At 43.8% G+C, this 21,973-nt stretch overlaps 1 protein-coding gene across 4 annotated transcripts in view; it reads right to left on the reverse strand.

Annotated features, from left to right (window-relative positions):
* The window catches only part of IQCK (IQ motif containing K), a 131,758-nt gene that overhangs the window by 82,001 nt on the left and 27,784 nt on the right, over positions 1–21,973 (reverse strand). For 3 of the 4 annotated variants that reach the window (XM_060172885.1, XM_060172881.1, XM_060172883.1), the window contains 2 exons: positions 11,423–11,475; positions 10,918–10,995 (listed from right to left, as the gene is read on the reverse strand). In XM_060172885.1, the coding sequence (XP_060028868.1) occupies positions 10,918–10,995; positions 11,423–11,475 (131 nt within the window). The remainder of the gene's footprint in view (positions 1–10,917; positions 10,996–11,422; positions 11,476–21,973) is intronic. The other variant, XM_060172882.1, reaches the window with a different exon arrangement.

The following is a 21,973-nucleotide window of genomic DNA, read 5'->3' on the forward strand; positions in this document are numbered from 1 at the left end:
AGAGTGATCAGGAAGTTACAGAATTCAGCTAAAAAGTGATTGAAGGGCTGTTTCTGATAGAGAAGAGCTAATAATATAATACTGTGGTACAATTACTGAGGGGGGGAAGCTTCATATTTTTATTCCCAGTGAGCTGTGATTCTTCAGTAAGTCTGTTAAAATTTCAGAACAGAGCTCAGATTTCCCCCACTTTGATTTAGTAAAAGGCTCCCATTCAGTCAGTTGCAAACTCTGAGTCATCCTTGACTTAATCTCTCACCCCATGCATCCAATCAATTAGCAAGTCTTCTTGGTTTCAACCTGGAGAAATAACCCCAGCATGCTCTCTCTTCCCCTCCAAGCTGCTGTCATCTGCCTGGGGCGCCCTGCTCACTGCTCTCCCTGCCTTACTATTTGAGTTGATATTTTATAAGAGAGGTCAGGGCTGGGCAGATAGCTCAGTGGTAGGGCACAGGACTTGAAGAGACTCCCCATGTTCAATTTCTGGAACTACATATGTTAAAACACAGTGGTGATCTGGTCTCTCTCTTCCTCTTAAAAATACAAGTAAATGGGAGTCAAGCAGTAGCGAAGCAGGTTAAGCGCAGGTCGCGCAAAGCACAAGGACCAGCTTAAGGATCCAAGTTTGAGCCCCCAGCTCCCCACCTGCAGGGGAGTCACTTCACAAGCGGTGAAGCAGGTCTGCAGGTGTCTATCTTTCTCTCCTCCTCTCTGTCTTCCCCTCCTCTCTCCATTTCTCTCTGTCCTATCTAACAATGACGATATCAATAACAACAACAACTACAACAATAAAAAAAAACAAGTGCAACAAAAAAGAGAATAAATATTTAAAAAATCTTTTTAAAAATACAAGTAAATAAATCTATATAGGAAGGAAGAGGAAACAGAAGAAAAGGAAGGAAGGAATTATACACATGAGGTCCTAAGTTCAATCTCTGGCACTGCATATGCCAGAGCTGAGCGGGGCGCTGGTTTCTCTCTCATAAAAAAACAGAGAGATCTTTTCAAAAAGATACCTTGGATTACCTTGCTCTTCTGCTCAAAATCCTCCCACACTGTTCTATCACCCTCAGAAGAAAAAGGAAAAAGCCAAACTTTTTCCCCCACGGCATCCTGAGCCCCTCTAGCCCTAGGCAGGGTGCAGCCTCACTGGGCTCCATTTCTAAAAGCTGCTCTCCCCACCATTTGCCCCACTGCCAAGGTTGTTCCTTTGGAGTGGCTGTTTCTCTGCCCAACACCCTTCCCTCTGATGTGTGTAAGGCTGGCCATTGTGCTCGTCATCCAGGTGTCCCTGGCTTCTCTACAGACACACGACCAGGTCCTTGCACTTGTCCTGTGTCCTCTCACTCCACCCTACCTCTCCCAAAGCACCCGGTTTTTCACATTCTGTAAAGTATTTATGTGTCAGTTTGACTAGTCTCTGATTTCTCACTACAGTGTAAATAAATCCATGGAGTAGACAGCATGAGGGTTATGCAGAGAGACTCTCATGCCTGAGGCTCCAAAGCTCCAAAGTCCCAGGTTCAACTCCCCCCCACCCCCACACACCACCATAAACCAGAGCTGAGCAGCACTCTGGTAAAAAAGAAAGAAAGAAAGAAAAAAACAAAGCCCCAAAGTGATCAAGACTTTCTTTTGTTCTCTGCTCAACCTATGGCACCCAGAAATTCCTGGGAACAAAGTAAACACTCAACTGTTTACTCAAAGTAAACAGAACTGTTTTCTCTCGCTTTTCCTATTTTTATTTGATAGAACAGATAAATGATAGGGAAGGGGGAAGTAGAGAGGGAGAAAGAATCACCTGTAGACCCGAGGGGGTGCAAACCCACATCCTGGTAATGTGTGTACTCAACCTGTGTGCCACCGCTCAGCCCCATATCGACATCCTTAAAGGTCTAGTCACTGTACCATCTCCCAGGCTGTTCTTTTTTTTTTTCTGTAAAGAGAGACAGACACACCACAGCGCCATTCTACCATCCATAGCGCCTCCCTTGCTGCCCCCCATGGTGCTCCCATGCGGGCGGTGCCAGGGCTTAAAGCCGAGTCTTTGTGCACTGTAAGGTGTGTCCTCTACTGGATGAGTGAGCTCCTGGGCCGAAAATATTCTCTAATGTTAGAATCTGACAGTGGCAGAACTGAGATTAAATGTGGGTGTTTTGTTTCATGTCCAGTCTTTCTATTACAATGCTTCATCTTACTGAAGCAGTCAACAGGACAGTCTTAAGATTAAGGGTAAGGGTAAGGGCCAGGTGGCACACCTGGTTAAGAGCACATATTCCCATGCACAGCGACCCAGGTTTGTGCCCCTGCTCCCCACCTGTAGCGGGGGGGGGGGGGTGGGGGGGTGGGGGGGTGGGGGGGGGTGGGGGGGCTTCACAAGCGCTGAAGCAGGTCTACAGTAGCAACACTTTGAGTTGTGTCTGTGAAACTAAGCTTGGCTTTCTCACCCCTGGACACTGAGCAAACAAGCTTGTGTTGGGTTAAGCCACTGGTTTTGTGGTCAATTATTAGGCAGCCTTCAGAAGCTAATATACCAAGTGACGGTGGACAGGAGCTGAGGGTGGAACTCAGATACATGGGTCACGCTGCCTCAGAGGCTCCCTGACTCTCTTCTCCAAGTGTCACCCGAAGTCCAAGGCAACAGGGAAGGAGGCACAGCTGTGCACCCCGAGAAAGGGCCACCCACACGCCAACCCTCCAGGGAGAGCTACAGCCACTCCAGCTGCTTCAACTGCAGTGAATGCATGTCTTTTCCAGGGTCATTTTGAAGACGCAAGCTTTTTCAGCCCCACTATTCACTTTGGCTCAAAGAGACCATCCCACAGTGGGTGTGTATCCTCAAATGGCATGGTGACACTTTGGCTTTCACCTTGGTTTGGGGTCATAAGATACCTTCCACCACCATGAAAATAATGCAGTTTTCTTTCTTTCTTCCCTTTCAGTGCAAGGGAAGAACTTACTGAAAAGACATTTCACCCAAAGCAACCTTTTCTTTTCTCTTTTTAAACACAATCTTTGTTTCATTGAAGGGCTCAGCTTTAATGATGGCTTTCATGAGCCTTCCCCCAGGGGACAAAGGACCAGATAGGCAGCAGTGTGCTTTTGTTCCATGTGCCTATTTAATGATTTATTTTTGCAAATGAATCTGACCAACTCTCAGGGCATTTCCTTTTGATTAACTGGAAACAACAACAAACAAACAAACAAAAAACAAACCTTTTCCTGTTCTTAATATGATAGCAAATAATTCCACTGCCCCTGATTGGCTGCTTGAGTCAGACCTGTAACCCACAAAAGGGAATGTGTTGGATTTTGAAATGGGCAGAGGCAATAGGAAACATAATGCAACTTGATCCACAGGAAGGAAGGCAGGGAAAGACACCCTCAGCAGGCTTGAAAGGGCAAATACAGTACATACAGGCTGCATTATGGGTCACAATTACTGCTCTTTCCCCTCCAATCAGATCGTTAGTCCCTAACATTTCTCCCATGTCAACTTCCCAATAGTACTGACATTGAGCTTGACCATGAGGCTGGCACTGGCCAGTGAAATGTAAGCAGGAGACTACTGGCCAGGATGTGATGGGCCTTTGCTCTTCTCCTTCATCCAGGACATTGAGGGACAGGGTCTCTGCTTCACCATGGGTCCCAAAATAAAGAGAAGTGGGAGTAGATAGCAGAATGGTTATGCAAACAGACTCTCATGCCTGAGGCTCTGAAGTCCCAAGTTCAATTCCTGCAACCCTATAAGCCAGAACTGAGCAGAGCCAAGACTGACACAGAATCAGCATATACACAGAAGGGAGAAATGAGGTGTTTTGATTGTGTGAGGGCCCATGTACCATGGCACCGCACAAGAGAAGCAGAGACAAAACTGGTGGTGGAACGGTGCTCTCCCTTTCTCTCTGCCTCTCACTTCCTTGTAAAAGAACAGTGGGATCAGGGAAGTAACTCAACAGTAGAGAGAATGAGCTGGGCTCCATGTCTGAGCTCTGGCACTGCTAAGTCTGTGTTGTTAGAGGGTTGTTGATTCTGCAGAATCCAGAGAGCTGACTGGAGAGAACACTACACTGGAGCTAGCGGGGTCCTGATGATGTAAAAGAAAAGACCAGTGGCCAGAGAAGTGGTGCAGAGGTACAGCGTAGGACTTTGAAGTCTGAGATTCCAACTCTGACGCCCACACTGTACATCCTAGAATGATGCTTTGATTCTCTCTCATTAATAAAAGAACATGTCCACCAGGAATATTTCATTTCCAAGTATCACAAACCTAACTCAAAACTGACTGAATCCAAAAAGCAGCATTTTTGTTGCTCCTTTGACTAAAAAGGTGGAGGAGGCTCATGGTGGGGCCAAAGAGAGAGGCTCAAAGCTACGCTGCAGAGACTAGGGGCTGGCCATGTCTCAGCTCTGTGGAGATCTCTGCTCTCTGCCTTTTCAGAGAAGCTCCATTGCTCACCTCAGCACAATCAGATAGCACAGTGACACTTGTTTTCCTCTCAGTTTGGGTATAAAACACTTTCTGCCAACATGACAGCTTCACGGGCCTTTTGTACCATCTGTTTAGGTGGCTGCTCTCAGCTCAAGCTTTATACCATTAAGGCTTCACATTTAGAAGAAAAGAGAAATCTCAAGGTTGTTTTATTATGAGAGACAAAGAAAGAGATAAAGGAGAGAGAGGCCAAGGGAGGGAGGAAACGAGACAGAGAGACTAGAGCACTGCTCTGCCGTCTTTATGGTGGTCTATATTTAGTTTTGCCTCTCTTGTTTTTATGTGGTGCAGATGACAGAACTCAGGGTCTCCTGCATGGAAGGCACGTGCTCTACTACTTAGCCATCTCCTGGACCCCCTAAAAGAAATATTTTTAGGGCTGCCAATAAATGGTTAAATAAAAATGAGGTTATTCTTTTTTATATTTATTTATTCCCTTTTGTTGTCCTCGTTTATATTTATTTATTTATTCCCTTTTGTTGTCCTCATTGTTTTATTGTTGTAGTTATTACAACAATTTATTAAGTTGTATTATTTTTTAACAATTTATTAAGTTGTATTAAATTATTAAGTGGCCTCCCCCAGGGCTCTGTTCTGGCTCCTACGCTATTTAATATTTACATCAATGACCTCCCAGAAACTTCTTCAAGGAAGTTCATCTACGCCGATGACATCTGCTGTGCAACTCAGGCATCAAAGTTCGACATCCTCGAGGAAACACGAAAGACATGTCTCTGATATCTGATTACTGTAAAAAATGGCGACTAATTCCTAGCACTGCTAAAACGGTATCATCTGTTTTCCATCTACACCATGCCTCGGCCTCGCGTGAGCTTAATGTGCAGCTTGGCGATACGAGAATCCGGCATGAAGCCCAGCCAGTCTATCTTGGCGTTACTTTCGATAGCACTCTGTCATTTCACAAACATCTCATAAAAACTGCAGCAAAGGTGGGCGCAAGGAATCACATCATTGCCAAGACTGGCCAGCTCCTCATGGGGCGCGAGCGCTTCCACACTACGATCATCATCTCTGGCATTATGCTATTCCATTGCAGAATACTGTGCCCCAGTATGGTTCCGTAGCCCCCATGTCCACTTGGTCGATTCCAAATTAAATTCCTCCATGAGGATAATTTCTGGAACCATCCGTTCCACCCCGGTTCCATGGCTGCCAGTCCTTAGCAACATCGCCCCGCCAGATATTCGTCGGGATGCGGCATCATCTAAGTTCATTTCCCACGTCTACGCTCGAACGGACCTGCCAATATACGAGGATATCTTCGCCCACCCTGTTCAACGCTTGACGTCTCGTCACCCAATCTGGTCCCCTACGCCTACACTGAACTTCTCTGTTCCATTCTCTTGGAAACAGAGCTGGCAGTCAGCTGAGGTAAAGAACAAACACCTCATCACAGACCCCTGCAAGCGTCAACCCGGCTTTGACCTAGCACGTTATGATTGGGCCCTCCTCAATCGCTATCGAACAGGCCATGGCCGGTGCGCAGCTATGTTCCATCGCTGGGGAGCCAGAGACGACCCGAACTGCCCCTGCGGCTACAGACAGACTATGACCCACATAGTCAACGACTGCCACCTCTCCAGATTCAAAGGAGGTCTCGAAACTTTACATCAGGCTCAACCTGATGCTGTTGACTGGCTACGGAAGAAGGGCAAACGCTAGAAGAAGAAGTTATTACTGATGTCGTTGTTGGATAGGACAGAGAGAAATGGAGAGAGGAGGGGAAGACAGAGAGGGGGAGAGAAAGATAGACACCTGCAGACCTGTTTCACCGCCTGTGAAGCGACTCCCCTGCAGGTGGGGAGCCAGGGCTCGAACCGGGATCCTTACAACGGTCCTTGCACTTTGCGCCACAACCTGCTGCGCTACCGCCCAACTCCCCAAAATGAGGTTATTCTTAAAGTTCACGGGAAAGAAATGGGTAATTGAGAAGAAATGGACAGAGTGAAGAATATGTTAAATTACAGGGGGGCCTTCAGGCGAAGGGTCACTGTTTATGTGATAAGCCATCGGCAGCCACCGTGACAAGCCAGCCCAACCTCCCAGCTGTGATCTGACAACATAATGACACCGGCAGCTGGGCTTGGTAGGAGCTATCTTGCTGAGAACACTAAAATAGAGCCCAGGATGGCAGGTGGGATTATTTGAGGCAATACATGCTAACATATACAAGATGTTCAGAGGAGCTGCATTTTACACAGGAAATGTGTACAAAGTGCAAGACCTATGCAAGGATTCTGGTTTGAGCCCTTGGCTCCCCACCTGCAGGGGGGTCACTTCACAAGCAGTGAAGCAGGTCTGCTGGTGACTTTCTCCTCCTTTTTCTATCTTCCTCTCCCCTCTCAATTTCTCTCTGTCCTATCAAAAAAAAAAAAAAAAAGGAGGCAAAATGGCCTCCTGGAATAGTGAGTTTGTAGTGCTGGCATCAAGCTCCAATGATAACCCTAGAGGCAAAATAAATAAATAAGTAACCTCTTTGAGTTAGTTTCACATAGCCAGCTTTCTACCAGTCTTCATGCTGACATCACTAAGCACCAGTTGACACAGAGGCAACAGAACAGAGCAGTCAGTCAAGCTCTTAACAGCAGGGACTCAGGAGTGAAGCTGCCTGGGTCTAAACCCTGCTTTAGCTACTTGTGAGCCTGCGTCTAAGGGCACACAACTTTACTTCTTGGTGCTCCAGTTCTGTCTCTTATATTAGGCTATATTGCTGGGACAGTACTCATAGTACATCCAAGTATCCTCTTCATATCCCAGCTTCCCTTGAAGTTGCCTTGGGCTCAAGCTCTTAGGAGACGTAAGAATGTTAAGAACTTTCTAGACTGAGACGGATAAGGAAGAGGGGGACCTCTTCCATTCTCTTCTTCTTTGGCTTCGGAACTCTTAAGATCATACACATAAATAGTTACAACTTGTGAGGGTGTGTAAATCTGCATCTGTCATTGTATGAAGAAATCAGCTGCTGGGTATCCCATTGTTGTTCATAATCACAAACTAGCCTAGCCTAGCCTGACTATCACAATGAGAAAAACACTCATATTTCATTGAGCCTTTATGTGGCTGAAACAAGATAAAACTTACAAATTATTCCCAATGGTACCTGAGTTAATGTTCTCTGAGGTCAAGAGATAGTTAACCATGTGAGAGGCCCTGGGGTTGAGCCCTGGACAAGTCTGGGATTTGACATGCTATCATCTTTAATAGCCACTCCCTCAATTTCTCACAATGTCCTCACTCATGACACCATGTCTAACACCATGGCCCGGAGTCCACGTCTCCATCACTTCCAGCTTCCTTATGTCAGTCCTTCCACAGGACAGTCACATCTTAGATTAGGTGGTCACTGTAGCCGATGACATCTGGACTTCCCAAATTGCTGATGTGGACATACCCTTCTCTATCCTTTGATCTTTCCCACATGCTCACATCTGTTTTTATTGGTTTCCATCCTTATGGAAGACTGGTTTGGCAAGGTTACTGGTATCCATTTAGTAAAGGATCAGTACTCCATATACCAGAGGCAGGTCTAGCCCGTCAAGTGTCTTGGTTAAAAAAGGTATATTAGAACACAGCTGTGTCTGTTTGTTCACATATCATCTTGGCTACATTCATGCTACAAGGTGGAGCTGAATTGTTCTAACAGAAATCACAGGTGGTCTGCAAAGACTCAAAGAGTTACTGTCCTATATAGAAAGTTGCTGGCCTGATCTATAAAATTTTCTTCTTTTCCAAGAACTCTACAGATTATTATAACTATGTTTTTTAATTATTATTAATTTTATTTTTGAGAGAGATGCAGAGAGAGAGACACACACACACAAACACCAGAGCACTGCTCTGCTTTGGCTTATGGTCATGTGGGGGATTGAACCTGGGACTTAGGAGCCTCAGGCATGAAAGTCTGTTTGCATAACCATTATGCTGTCTCCCCCACCCTTTCCTTTTTCTTTTTTATTAATTTTATTTTATAGAACTATGTTTTAAGGCAAATCCAAAGCTGTGATCACACCAAGCTCTTCCTCACTGTTGCTGAGAGAAGTGGGGGCTGAGGGAAGGAAGCTGATGGTAGGGAGTGCTTTGTGAAGCGTGCATGTTCTGAACCAGGCCTCAGAAGAGGTGACCAAGCTCACTCCTACCCCACCACACCACAAGGCTCCTTCCTGGGCCTGCTTCTCTCCCTTTGCCCTGGGGACAATTCCCTTCCATGCTATTGAAGCTCCTCAGTATGAGTCTTGGGACACTAGGCCTCTCCACAGGCTGTCATGGCAGCCCTGTTCTTAGTCTCACCTCAGGATCATGGCTGGCCAATGGACTCCTCCCTGCCCAGGCACACCCACCATTCATCAGGTTCTCACAAGAAGCTTGCAAATAACCTCACTCCTTCTTCCTCTTCTTCTCCTTCTTCTTCTCCTTCTCCTTCTCCTCCTCCTCCTGCTTCTTCTTCTTCTTCTTTTTTCTTCTTCTTCTTCTTTTAATCTAATTCATCCATCCATCCCCATCCATCCATTAATTTATTGGATAGAGACAGAGAGAAACTGAGAAGGAAGAGGGAGATAGAAAGGGAGAGTGAGAGATACCTGCCGTAGGGCTTCACTACTTGTGAAACATCCCCCCTGCAGGTGGGGACTGGAGACTAGAACCAAAGTCCTTGTGCATGGTAACATGTGCTCAACCCATGCACTGACACCTAGCCCTTCTCTGAGCTTTTAATGATAGAAATTTCCAGAGATAAGCAAAATTTTCAGAGAAGCAAAAGGAACCCATGTCACCAGCAGGCATCTTCAGTGACAGGGCTCTCCATGGAAGTCACACACACCATCACAGACCTTGGGTTCTTTCATATTTCATTTGTTAATATTGAGCTATGCTTGTCTACAGTGAAATGATTTTTAAAGCACAACTATGAAAACATCACTATTATTGCACTTTAATGAATTCTTTGTGTCATCAACTACCATGCAGTCATCTTCAAATTTCCAGTTGTCTCCTGATTTTTCTTTTCAGTCTGTTTCAGGATCAGGATCCAACTAAGACTCACACACTAAAGTTTAAAAAACCCCATTTCCTGGCTGCTAAGATGAGCCCTACCAACTCATTTTTAGTGTTGCCAAATTTGGTGTGCTTCTTACTCTCGGTGTGAACTCAGAAAGCTGTGTTACAGTCTCTTCCTAAAAATTGGTTGTCAAATCATTAACATAATTTAGAAAATATGGTAATATATGAGAAAGAATGTAACAAACTCTTCTTTAAAATGTTAACAATGCGCTCTCTTGTGCCTGAGCCCCCGGGGCCAAGTCTAGACCTTTCTCTGTTAGCTGTGGCAGCCTTCAGCCCTGATTTTGCCCCATCTGTTTCCTCCACCCCCTTTTTTCTATTCTGGTTTGTTTTGTTTTGTTTTTGTCTTATTTTAGCCAATACAGTGCTGACTCCTGAGTTATGGTGGTGTTAAGATTGAACCTTGGACCCCTGAGCCTCAGACCTGAAAGTCATTTGTATCATCATTATATTATCTCCCTGGCAATATACTCTGCTTAATGCAGGGTTTTCCAAGCCTCGCTTTATTTTCTTCCTTTTTTAAAAAATTTTTTAAACTTTATTTTCCCTTTGTTACCCTTGTTTTTTATTGTTGTTGTAATTATTATTGTTGTTGTTACTGATGTTGTTGTTGTTAGGACAGAGAGAAATGGAGAAAGGAGGGGAAGACAGAGGGGGGAGAGAAAGAAAGACACCTGCAGACCTGCTTCACCGCTTGTGAAGCGACTCCCCTGCAGGTGGGGAGCCGGGGGCTCAAACCAGGATCCTTACGCAGGTCCTTGCACTTTGCGCCACCTGCGCTTAACCTGCTGCGCTACCACCTGACTCCCTTGTTTGATTTTCTAGTGTCTCAGTTCCTCACACTTTTCTTACAAAAAGGCGGTGTGAAAGAATATTCAAAGTAACAGGTTAGGTATATATTATTTTCTCAAAATTGAGCTACCTTTCTTCCATCCAATGGCACTGAAATAGCGGACTACTGCTAAGTGTCATTCTCCAATATAGCCCACAAAAAATAACACTACTAATTTTACAGAGTAGCATTTAACTTTATATAGTTAAATAATTTTAGCCTCTAGAAAGAGGTACTAAAGACAAAGTGACTATTTTTTGAGGAGAATAGACTTAGTGATGGTCAAAGAGAGCTTTAACTATCTGCTATGTTCTCTTATTTCAAATGTAGAACTGATAAAGCAAAAATGAAACTTCTCAGGGCCAGGCAGTGGTGCACCTGGTTAAGCACACACATTACAGTGCACAAGGACCCAGGTTCAAGCCCCTGGGCAGACTGTCTAGGTTGGAGCAAGATACTATGAACACAGGCTTCGAATGAGGATTCAATTGCTCAAAAGTCTTCTGATGATACTTACTGAAGCTTCAGCCACTCCTCCACAAAGGGGATGGAGAAGAACTCTGTGAACGGCTCCCCTAGCCTCTTTGGGTTTTGACTGGTCAAGAAGTCATCGGTTGGATGGACAAGAAAACAATAAGCAAGAATTCAAGTTAATTGATGCTACTCTGCTTGCAATAATCCTAAGGATTATTAGATATTCAAAAGACATGATGGAGTCATGTGGTAGCGCAGCGGGTTAAGTGCACGTGGTGCAAAGCACAAGGACCAGAGTAAGGATCCCGGTTCAAGCCCCCGGCTCCCCACCTGCAGGGCAGTCACTTCACAGGTGATGAAGCAGGTCTGCAGGTGTCTATCGTTCTCTCCCCCCGTCTTTCCCCTCCTCCCTCCATTTCTCTCTGTCCTATCCAACAACATCAATAACAACAATAATAACTATAACAACAAAACAACAAGGGCAACAAAAGGGAATAAATAAATATTTTTTAAAAATTATAATAAAAAAAAAGACATGAAAAACTTACTTGTATAACCACTCGGTCAGATAATCACAGGCAATGAACTTGGTTCTTTTCCTCTAAAGAAAAGAGAATTTAATTATATTCTTTGCCCACATATCTGAGTCGGAACTAGGAAAAGAGGTTAATTAATTGCTTATGTACATGGAATGTGCATGAGTCCTTTTTGAGGTTTAGAAGAACATCAACAAACACCAGCTCAAGCAAAATAAAGAGTCCCTTCAGTCACCTTTATATAAGCACATTTTCTGATAGCAGGGACTAAGAAAAGAGTACACATAGCAAGGAGCTTGGTGACTGCTTTTAAAACTGCTGCAGAAGGATGCTATTTAAATACAAACCTTGATTTAAGTAACTGTGTTCATTATTCCCAGTTGAAGCAGCTCATCAGAACAGTACCTCTGATCCAGGTACCATTTCAACTGTGGTAACCAACAGCATGGGTGCCATTCACAGTGCAGTTGACCCTGGCAGCTGGGTACCCAGTAGCCACTATCCCCCACCTCATCCTTAGTAACAGTACCTGATGGACAACCCAGAGGGAACTACATTCCCCAACCAGCCTCCAGTAAAAAACGATTTGAAGTGAAAGAGGTAGAGACACAGCAGGCACTGGGAACCAGTTGTTAGTAGTACTGTAAAGAGAACCTTCCCAAGAATGAAGGTCACACAGAATCTTCTGGAAATTCTCTCTGCTCCTCCAGGTCTCCACCCTGCTCTGTGTCACAAGAGTCTGATTTATTTACTTATTTATGGACTTAAATTATAAAGACAGGAAGAATGGTCTGGGAGATAGCTAAGGCACTAGACTCTCAAGCATGAGGTCCCGAGTTCAATCCTGGGCAGCACATGTACAAGAGTGATGTCTGGTTCTTTCTCTCTCTCCTCTCTTTCTCATTAATAAATAAATAAAATCTTTAAAAAAAAATAAAGATAGGAAGAAATTGAGAGGAAATGAGGTGAGAGAGAGCAAGAGAGACAGAGAAACACCTGCAGCACTGCTTTACCATTTGCAAAGCTTTCCACCTACAGATAGAGACTAGAGGCTGGAACCTGGTCCTTGCACAATGTAACATGAGTGTTCAACAAGGTGCATCAACCACATGACCCAAGTCTGATTGCATAGTGCACATCAACCAGGATCCCCAACTATCTTGCTGGGCCCAGTCAATGAGAGGTACTAGCAGGAGATTCAAGACAGGAGGAAAAGGGGGCCGGGTGGTAGTGCAGCTGGTTGAATGCACATGTTAACCATGCACAAAGACCAAGATTCAAGTCCCTAGAACCCACCTGCAGAAGGGAAACTTCGTAAGTGGTGAAGCACTGCTGCCAGTGTTTCTCTGTCTCTCTCCCTTTCTATCACCTCTACCCCCCTCAATTTCTCTGCCTCTACCCAATAAATAGATTAATAAATTGGACAATACAAGGAGGAAAGAAAAAGAGGGTGTTTACTCATTTAATCAATTGAGTGTAGCCATTCCTTAAGGACACAGAAGTGTACAAATCTGGGGATCCGTTAGTAAGGAAGAAAGATAAGACTGGACAGATCAATTAATGACACTGTCCTAGACTCTAGGTCCAGCTCTACCTGAGGTCAAAAGCCTATTGAACCAATACATTCACTTCTGGAATGAAACCAGATGGAACTGAGTTTGCAATCATAGAGTTCTATTACTTCTGATCTTTATCCTCTTCAATTTGGGGTAGCACATATCCTACCACAGACATAAAGGTAACATAAGTGCCAGTCTGCCTGTCCCTCTTTTACACAGAATCATTAGGTCTTGGTTAGAGCCTATCTTCTCTTTTTCTGCATATGTTCTGTGTTTGTGTGTCTTACAGAGAACAGATGATCAGTAAGTGAATGAATGGATTTGTTATTCAACTTTCAAACACAAAAGCAACTCTCAAAAGCAAGAACTCATGTTCAAGAATTCTGACTTTTAGGGGCTGGAGAGATAAGTCATCAGGTAAGATTATTGGTCTTGCCATAGATATGGCTCAAGTTCAAGATCCAACAAAAAATGACAGTGCTTCATGTCTCTCCCACACTCTTCTCTGTTTCTACTTGATTGAAAAAATAAATAAATAAAAGATGAACTTGGAAGAGTTAAGCCGCAAATATGTGAAGCCAACTCTATGAAACAAAGAGTTCTAAAAGTCAGGACTATAAAAGGAATTTTGATTTCTCGTCATTTTCCTTCTACAATATTTTACCATGAAGTCCCTACCCCGTCTCTTCTCTTCACTTTGAAATGGCCAGTTCAGCTTTTTATAATCTTAGATGAGGTGTGGAAGATTGTACAATTGATGTCTCACCAAGCAGGAAAAGTTGTATTCTTTATTTATTTTACTGAAAGCTTTATTATAGCTGTTAGCAAATAAAATATAATGTTGTCTGAGTTGCTGGAGATTGCAGTCTTTTGACCTTTTTGCTGACAGCCTTTTATTAAATAAAAACAACAACAATAACAAAAAAACCACAACGCTGCTGACAAGGTAATAAAACGAACTGTAGCACAACCATGTAATGGGATCTTCTGAGTCTGCACGACAAGAGTAGAATTCCCTTCAAAACGCCGTCTTCCTTGGAAATAAGAAAATGCTTGCACAACAATGCAAATATGTATCTAGCATGACTCGCCGAGTCAAACAATCCTGCCCTTGGGAGGTGGCAGCGTTTCTCTTCTATACAAAAGAGGCAATGTTTCCTTGGCCTTTTAGCCGCATTACTTGATGCTAAGGATTCCTGCTACCAATGGAAGGCAGCTTGACTTATTCTATTAAGTAAACATTTAAAACAGACCAAAGTACCCTGATGTCTGAAGGTCAGGCAGACAGATTTAATCACATTTGATGCAAAGAAATAAAATGGGAGAAACTGAGTTTTCCTTTAGTGCTGGGCAAGCAGGAACGTGCTGGGAATACTCAGACACTCACAACAGTGGGGATATTGTTCTACTGCTGTGTGGTTTAAAAATTATCTTGGGGCGGCTGAGAGAACGAAGAGAAAGAAAATGAGAACTTGTGGTGAGTGAAGAGATAAGAGAGGGAGTGAAAGAGAAAAATCTAAGAGTAAGATGGAGGAAATACAGCAGCGGGGCTCATATGTATGTGCTAAGGACAACGAGCTTAGCTGCCAGGGGAGAAAACGTGCAGGCTTTGGGGAGCAGACAGACAGTTAGGGCAGACTCAAATCAGGCTAGAAGATTGCCTTTGAAAGATGTAGAATTCAAAGGAAAGTGACTGTCAGGATAAGGTGTCACTGTGTCACTGTGAATGTGCAATTTACACTGTAATACACCCCCAAACAAGGGGGGATGGTGGTGGTTACAGGGGTTGGTGGGAGAAGTAAGCAAAGTGGCACAGCAAGTGTAGGATTGAGATGGTAGGTAAGCAAGTGCTTCCTCTAAAATTCTTTTTTTAAAAAAATATTTTTTTATTTATTCCTTTTTGTTGCCCTTGTTTTATTGTTGTAGTTATTATTGATGTCGTTGTTGTTGGATAGGACAGAGAGAAATGGAGAGAGAAGGGGAAGACAGAGAGGGGGAGAGAAAGACATACACTTGCAGACCTGCTTCACCTCCTGTGAAGTGACTCCCCTGCAGGTGGGGAGTCAAGGGCTCGAACAGGGATCCTTCTGCCAGGTCCTTGCTTTGCACCACGTGCGCTTAACCTGCTGCGCTACCGCCCGACTCCCCTCTAAAATTCTTTCAAGTCTTCCCTGAGTCAGAAAAAGTACACATAATAAAACTTTGCAGGAAGCGGGAGAGGGGAAACCATAAAAGACCCAAACTTTGGAGAGAGAAATGGGAGGGGTAGCTGTTTCATTCACAAAGTATTTTAGATTGGTTTTTAATTTTTTTGTCTTATTATCTTTATTTATTTATTGGATAGAGATAGCCAGAAATTGAGAGGGAAGGGGAAGACAGAGAGACACCTGCAGTCTTGCCTCACCACTTGTGAAGCTTTCCCCCTGCAAGTGGGAATGAGGGGCTTAAACCTGGGACCTTGCACATTGGAACACGTGTGCTCAACCAGGTGTGCCATCACCTGGCCCCCCTACCCCAGTTTTTTTTTCTTTTTTTTTAATATTTATTTTATTTATTTATTCCCTTTTGTTGCCCTTGTTGTTTTATTGTTGTAGTTATTATTGTTGTTGTCGTTGTTGGATAGTTCAGAGAGAAATGGAGAGAGGAGGGGAAGACAGAGAGGAGGAGAGACAGACAGACACCTGCAGACCTGCTTCACCGCCTGTGAAGCGACTCCTCTGCAGGTGGGGAGCCGGGGTTCGAACCGGGATCCTTATGTCGGTCCTTGTGCTTTGCGCCACCTGCGCTTAACCCGCTGCGCTACAGCCCGACTCCCCCTACCCCAGTTTTTAAAAGGCTGTTTATGAAAGAGGCCAGAAAACCACTTAGCTCTGACACATGTGGTGTCAGGGATGGAATGGGTCACTATCACCTATTGGTAGCTCCAATCTGGCACTTTGTTTTATTTTATTATTATTTTTTTAATGGTTTTTATTTGCTTCCCCCCCTTTTGTTGCCCTAGTTTCTTTTATCACTGTTGTGGTTATTACTGTTGTTGTTACTGATGTAGTTGTTGTTGGACAGGACAGAGAGAAATGGACAGAGGAAGGGAAGACAGAGAGAGGGAGAAAAAGACAGACACCCGCAGACCTGCTTCACCGCCTGTGAAGTGACCCCCCCTGTAGGTGGGGAGCTGGGGACTCACACTGGATCCTTACTCCAGTCCTTGTGCTTGGTGCCAGGTGTGCTTAACCCACTGTGCTACCACCCAACCCCGTTTTATTTTATTTATTTTGGCACTTTATTTTATGTGAGACTCAGCTTTTGGGCCATGCCTTCTTAGCCTGCGGCAGGTTTTACTGCTGTGTCCTCCTAGTAGATTCTTCTTCCTCTCTCAGCTTCAGGGTCTATAAACTCATGGCTTTTCAGTCTTTCCATCTCCAGCATCTTGCTGGTCTACCCACACTGTACTCTGCCTATTTTGAGGCAGCTGACATCGCAGATCCCCACAGAGGTGAAGCTGATCAGCTTGCTTAGACACTACCCAGGATAGACTTCAGGCAGGGGTAGATAGCATAACGGTTATGCAAAGAGACTCTCATGCTTGAGGCTCCAAGGTCCCAGGTTCAACCCCTGTACCACCATAAACCAGAGCTGAGCAGTGCTCTGGTTAAAAAAAAAAAAAAAGATAAACTTTCCCCACTGGGCAGAGCCATGGTACCCAGACATTTCATAGCTTCTTGCCACCCAGATGGCTGCCGCAGAGTCTGAGGTTTATTACTGCTTGTGGCCAGGGTGATGAGAACATAGACAAAGTAGGGAAAAGAGGATGGCCACTAAGGATTGTGGGCACAGTGGGCACTAAGACTGTCTTGGCCTCCTTTCCCATAAAGATATTCTCCAAAGAAACTTCTAGATACATAAGACAGCCCCCTCCCTCCGCCTCAGACACGACAAAAGTCACTAAAATTATGAGGCTAGAAATGAGCACAGCTAAACTCTGACCAGGTACCAAAATAATCATCAGAGCAAACTTCAAATGGGGGTAGGGAGAAGCAGTTCATGTTTCCTCTAGGCCATTCGAGAGAAAACAGACTTCTAAAAAGATGTTCAAAATAAGCACTTATGACACAAAATACTGACCAAGATGTCCAGCCCAGACTGCAAAGTCATTTCTGAAAGTATTCTTGACTAAGAGGAGTAATGCTAAAATAATTCTACCACACCTTTTCCTGAGCTAATCTATTTTTTCCACTCCTTAGAATTTTTCAGACAAAGCTGATGGAATTTCTGATTTCCTTTATTAGTCAAGAGCAGGAAATGGAATTTCTTCTTTTACTAACCAGAGGCTTTGCTCTTAAAAAAAAAAAAAAGACACTAAGTACTTTTATTTTTTATTTCAAAAAACAACTATAATAAATATTAAATGGACAAGGAGTATAAAAAGAAATAAAAGGGCTTTGTTTCCCTGAATTACCCACAGTGGCCAATTTTCATGTTATGAGATCATCAAGAGACTTATCAGGAGTTAGAAATAATTTCCTGATACCAACTATTGTTTACAATACACATCAGAGTAATGGAATTTGATGAGTGACCAAAGGCATAAAGGGAAATTTTTCTGTTGTGGGGATAGGATAGAGAAAGAGACAGAAAGCCTTATCATCTCTGTCCAGACTGCGTTTACTCATAGTTAGAGCTGAGATAAGATTTCTTTTCAGCTATCATTTTATGCATACATAAAACTCCTGACTGCTTTCTGCACTAAGCGAGGTGCCCTGTTCCAGGTTGGCTTTGTTCAGTAAATATTAACTGTGGGTCTACTATGCACCAAGTTCTATGCTAAACATGAAAGAAATAAGGAAGATATGGCTCCACTGTGGGGTTTTTGTAGTTTGTTTTTACAGATTCAGGGTATACACATGCACGATTTCACCAGTCCTGGGCCATTTTCCATTCAGTTAGAAAGAGACACCGTGGTCCGGGAGGTGTTGTAGTGGTAAAGCTGTGGACTCTCAAGCATGAGGTCCTAAGTTTGATCCCTGGCAGCACAGGTGTCAGAGTGATGTCTGGTTCTTTCTCTCTCCTCCTATCTTTCTCATAAATAAATAAAATCTTAAAAAAAAAAAAAAAACAGACAGACACCATAGCACCAGCACTTCCCCCTACTGATATAGCATCTCCCATGTGGTGCCAGGGCTCAAACTTGGGTCATTTGCTTGGCAAGGCATGCAGCCAACTGGTGAGCTATTTCTCTGGCCCCACCTCCTCCAGTTTGGTTCTTAATTCAATATCCCATAACTACCATGGAAGCTGGGCAGCAAGGTTTTGGACGTAGAGGCTTAGTTTCACCTCCAGCTTCAGGAATAAGCCCTGAAAAGGCAGTCCAGGTAAGTCCTCTTACCTGGCCCCTAGGCTTCAACAGGTCTGGCTGCCATGGACCCTGGTCTAAGGAATTCAATGAAGAATGTGCATATAATCAACCTCAAATGATGAGATATGAGCAGACCGATCTGGGAGATGGCACTGTGGAAAGACTGCTGGACTCTCAACCATGAGATGCAAAATTTGATCCCCGATTTCACATGTGCCAGGGCAATATTCTGGTTCTCTCTCATTAATGAATCAATCAATATTTATTTATTTATTTATTTATTTTTACCAGAGTACTACTCAACTTAGGTTTATGATGGTGCAAGGAATAGAATGCTGGGGCTTTGAACCCTCAGGAAGGAAAGTCTTTTTGCAGATCCATTACGCCATCTCCCCTACCCAATAGTTTGCTTTGCTTTCCTGAAAGAGCTTGACTACTCTCACTAGCTGGTGTAGTCTTAGTGGAGGCAAAGCCTCGGCTGGTGACCAGAGCTGTTTTGTCAACTTGTGAGAAATGAACCCATGGATAAAGCTAACTCCTTAAGAGGCCAAGCAGAGAGGCAGAAGAAGACAAATCTTCAGTTTGTCATTGAGTCCCTGAATCAGACTGACCCTAAAGCCTTCCTTGTTAGCTCAGCAACTTTGAGCTTTCTGAGGCAGCACATTCCCTTATTATTTAGGCCAGTTTTCTTCTGGTTGCAGCCTATCAGCTGGGAGAGCTGCTCACTATCCCATCTGCCTTCTTTAGGTAATGGCACCCTGAGTCCTTGTGGGACTCTACCCTTCCCCAAGTCTGAAGCTCTGAGCATGGGGTCGGTAGGGCTCCTCCCTTCACCTAAGAGCCCACTAAGTCCCCTGAGGCCTAGGAATTTAATTCCAAAGTAGATGATTAACTAGTGTCAGCTCAACTAAAAAGATGTTCACTCTCCTCTTTTCCCACTACACTTGAGAAAGCCACAAAAGCTGATGCCACAAGAAGAGGCCATTTGAGAGTGGAGTCCAGACAGAATGGGGAGATGGAGTGAGGCCCAAATCATGAAGACTGCATCTGGCTCCCCAGAGTAAGCTGTGCAGGAAGCTTCTAATCATGTTAGTTTGAGTTTTCTTTTTAAGACCTGCTTTCAAAGAGTTAACTCCCACATAGACTGGAATGTGAGTTCTGTAAACTTAATATATCCAGCGGCAACAGTATGAAACTCTTCTGAGTTCCTAACTACTTTTTACTGCTATAAACCTTTCTTTTTTTTTTTTTTTTAAATATTTATTTTATTTTTCCCTTTTGTTGCCCTTGTTGTTTTATTGTTGTAGTTATTATTGTTATTGTCGTTGTTGGATAGGACAGAGAGAAATGGAGAGAGGGAGGGGAAGACAGAGAGGAGGAGAGAAAGATAGACACCAGCAGACCTACTTCACCGCCTGTGAAGCGACTCCCCTGCAGGTGGGGAGCCGGGGTTCGAACCGGGATCCTTATGCCGGTCTTTGTGCTTTGCGCCACCTGCGCTTAGCCCGCTGTACAGCCCGACTCCCTGCTATAAACCTTTCATCAAGAACCACTTACATTAAAAAATCATTAACTTCACTCCAAATGACCCGGAATATATTCAGAGATGCACTGGAAAGAATTTCCAAGGTGGTCTGGGAGGAGGCGCAGTGGATAAAAGCGTTGGGACTCTCAAGCGTGAGGTCCTGAGTTCAATCCCCAGCAGCACATACAGTGATATCTGGTTCTTTCTCTCTCCTACTTTCTCATTAATAAATAAGTAAATAAATAAATAAATAAATAAAACCTCCAAGTGAAGTTTACAACACAGCCACTAAGCCAGCTCTGTTTAATATAGCAGTCCAATTAAGTTCTAATTAAATTGAGATCTCTAGTGTTTCAGTTCAGTTCATCCAAAGGCATGGCTGGATGTCAGGGGATCACTTTAGACCATCAATCCAACTGTAATGGCTCATCTTTATAATAATATCTACATGTCTCAAACTTAACTGTGTTGCTGTGGAGTATAGCCCTGTTCATGACAGAATGGGAATGGTCTCAGGGCCTTTTAATCTACCTTGAGTTGAGGAGAATGCTGAAGGTGTAGATGGACCATTGCACCGATAATTTCCTGCCTTCAAACTTTTTCCCTCTCCCAGTTCACACAGGCTCTGGCCAGCCCACAGGCACCTGGGAAGGCAGTCTAACTATAAATGGATGATCAGGAGGGTCAAGGTCAAAGAAAATTCTAAGACTCAAAGACCTAGTTAAGGAACGGGCAAGTCTTTAGGAAAATTCACACAAAAACTGCTATCTCAGGAGGGAACTTAATTACAAAGTTTGTTTGCCAGCCATGCCACCAGCTTCCCCACTTAACAGAAACAAAAACTGAGGCTCAGGGAGTTTAAGGAATCTTCCCAGGGTCCAGATCTAGCAAAGATGGGAGTGAGGAGACTCCAATACCCCTATCCTCACCATCCTGATAGCCACCAAACCAGCCAGTCTCAGTCCTTCTCTTTCTTACACATTGGCCTCTTTTTTCTCTTCCTTCCTTCCTTTCTTTCTTTCTTTTTTTTTTTTTTTTTTGTGGGGGATGTGTGATTTCACCCCTAAGTGACACTTTTCCATTCAGTTCTATAGAGGGAAAGACACCGTAGCACTGAAGCTTCCTTTGTTGCCAGAGTACCTCCCATGTGGTGCCAGGGCTCGAACCTGGCTTGCACACACAGCAATGCAGACAATCTCCTTCCTGGAGATCCATCTCTCCCATCCCAAATTGTACCCTTTTTCAGTCTTCCATTCTAGGTCTAAGGGACCCTCCAAACCCCCCATTTAATTGTGCCCTTATTTTATTGCTACCTTTTGCTGTAACTCTGCCAGTCACTGAGCTGAATTCTTTATATGAACTCTCTTCTGTAATTGTCTGGAACTCTCATATGAAGCAATTATCATTATTTCCACTTACAAAGCAGGAACCCCTTAAAGTTACCAGGTCACAATGCTAGCAAGGTGCAAGGTCACATATCTAGAAGAAAGTAGAGCTGGCTCTAAATTCCATGCTTGGTCTTCAAGCTTCCATTTTTTTTTTTTTATTTTTAAATTTTTTATTTAAGAAAGGATTAGTGAACAAAAGCATAAGGTAGGAGGGGTACAACTCCACACAATTCCCACCACCCCAATCCCCATAACCCACCCCCTTCCCTGATAGCTTTCCCATTCTTTATCCCTCTGGGAGCATGGACCCAGGGTCGTTGAGGGTTGCAGAAGGTAGAAGATCTGGCTTCTGTAATTGCTTCCCCGCTGAACCATTCCATAACACTATCAGCTACTGCTATGAAAATCTGAAAATCTGTATAGTACCAGGACTTCAGAACAGAGGGTGGCAAACATTTTCTTAAAGGGCCTGATAGCAAATTCTTTTGGCTTATGTCATAACTCTTTGTTTTGCCAGCATGGTCCAAAAATGGCCACAGGCATTATATAAAGGAATATATAAGACTGCATCCAAATATAATTTTACTTACAAAACAGGTGGCAGACCCTCTCAGAATATTATCAAAACTAACAATCTTCCATGTAGCATCCAGAGTACTCAGTATTCAATTTTTGACACAGAAGTTTGATGTCAAGAAATTTGTTTTGGGTGAGGAAGAAGGCATAATGGTTCCCATG

Source organism: Erinaceus europaeus, chromosome 15 (genome assembly GCF_950295315.1).
Source record: "Erinaceus europaeus chromosome 15, mEriEur2.1, whole genome shotgun sequence".
Taxonomy (NCBI): Eukaryota; Metazoa; Chordata; class Mammalia; order Eulipotyphla; family Erinaceidae; genus Erinaceus; species Erinaceus europaeus.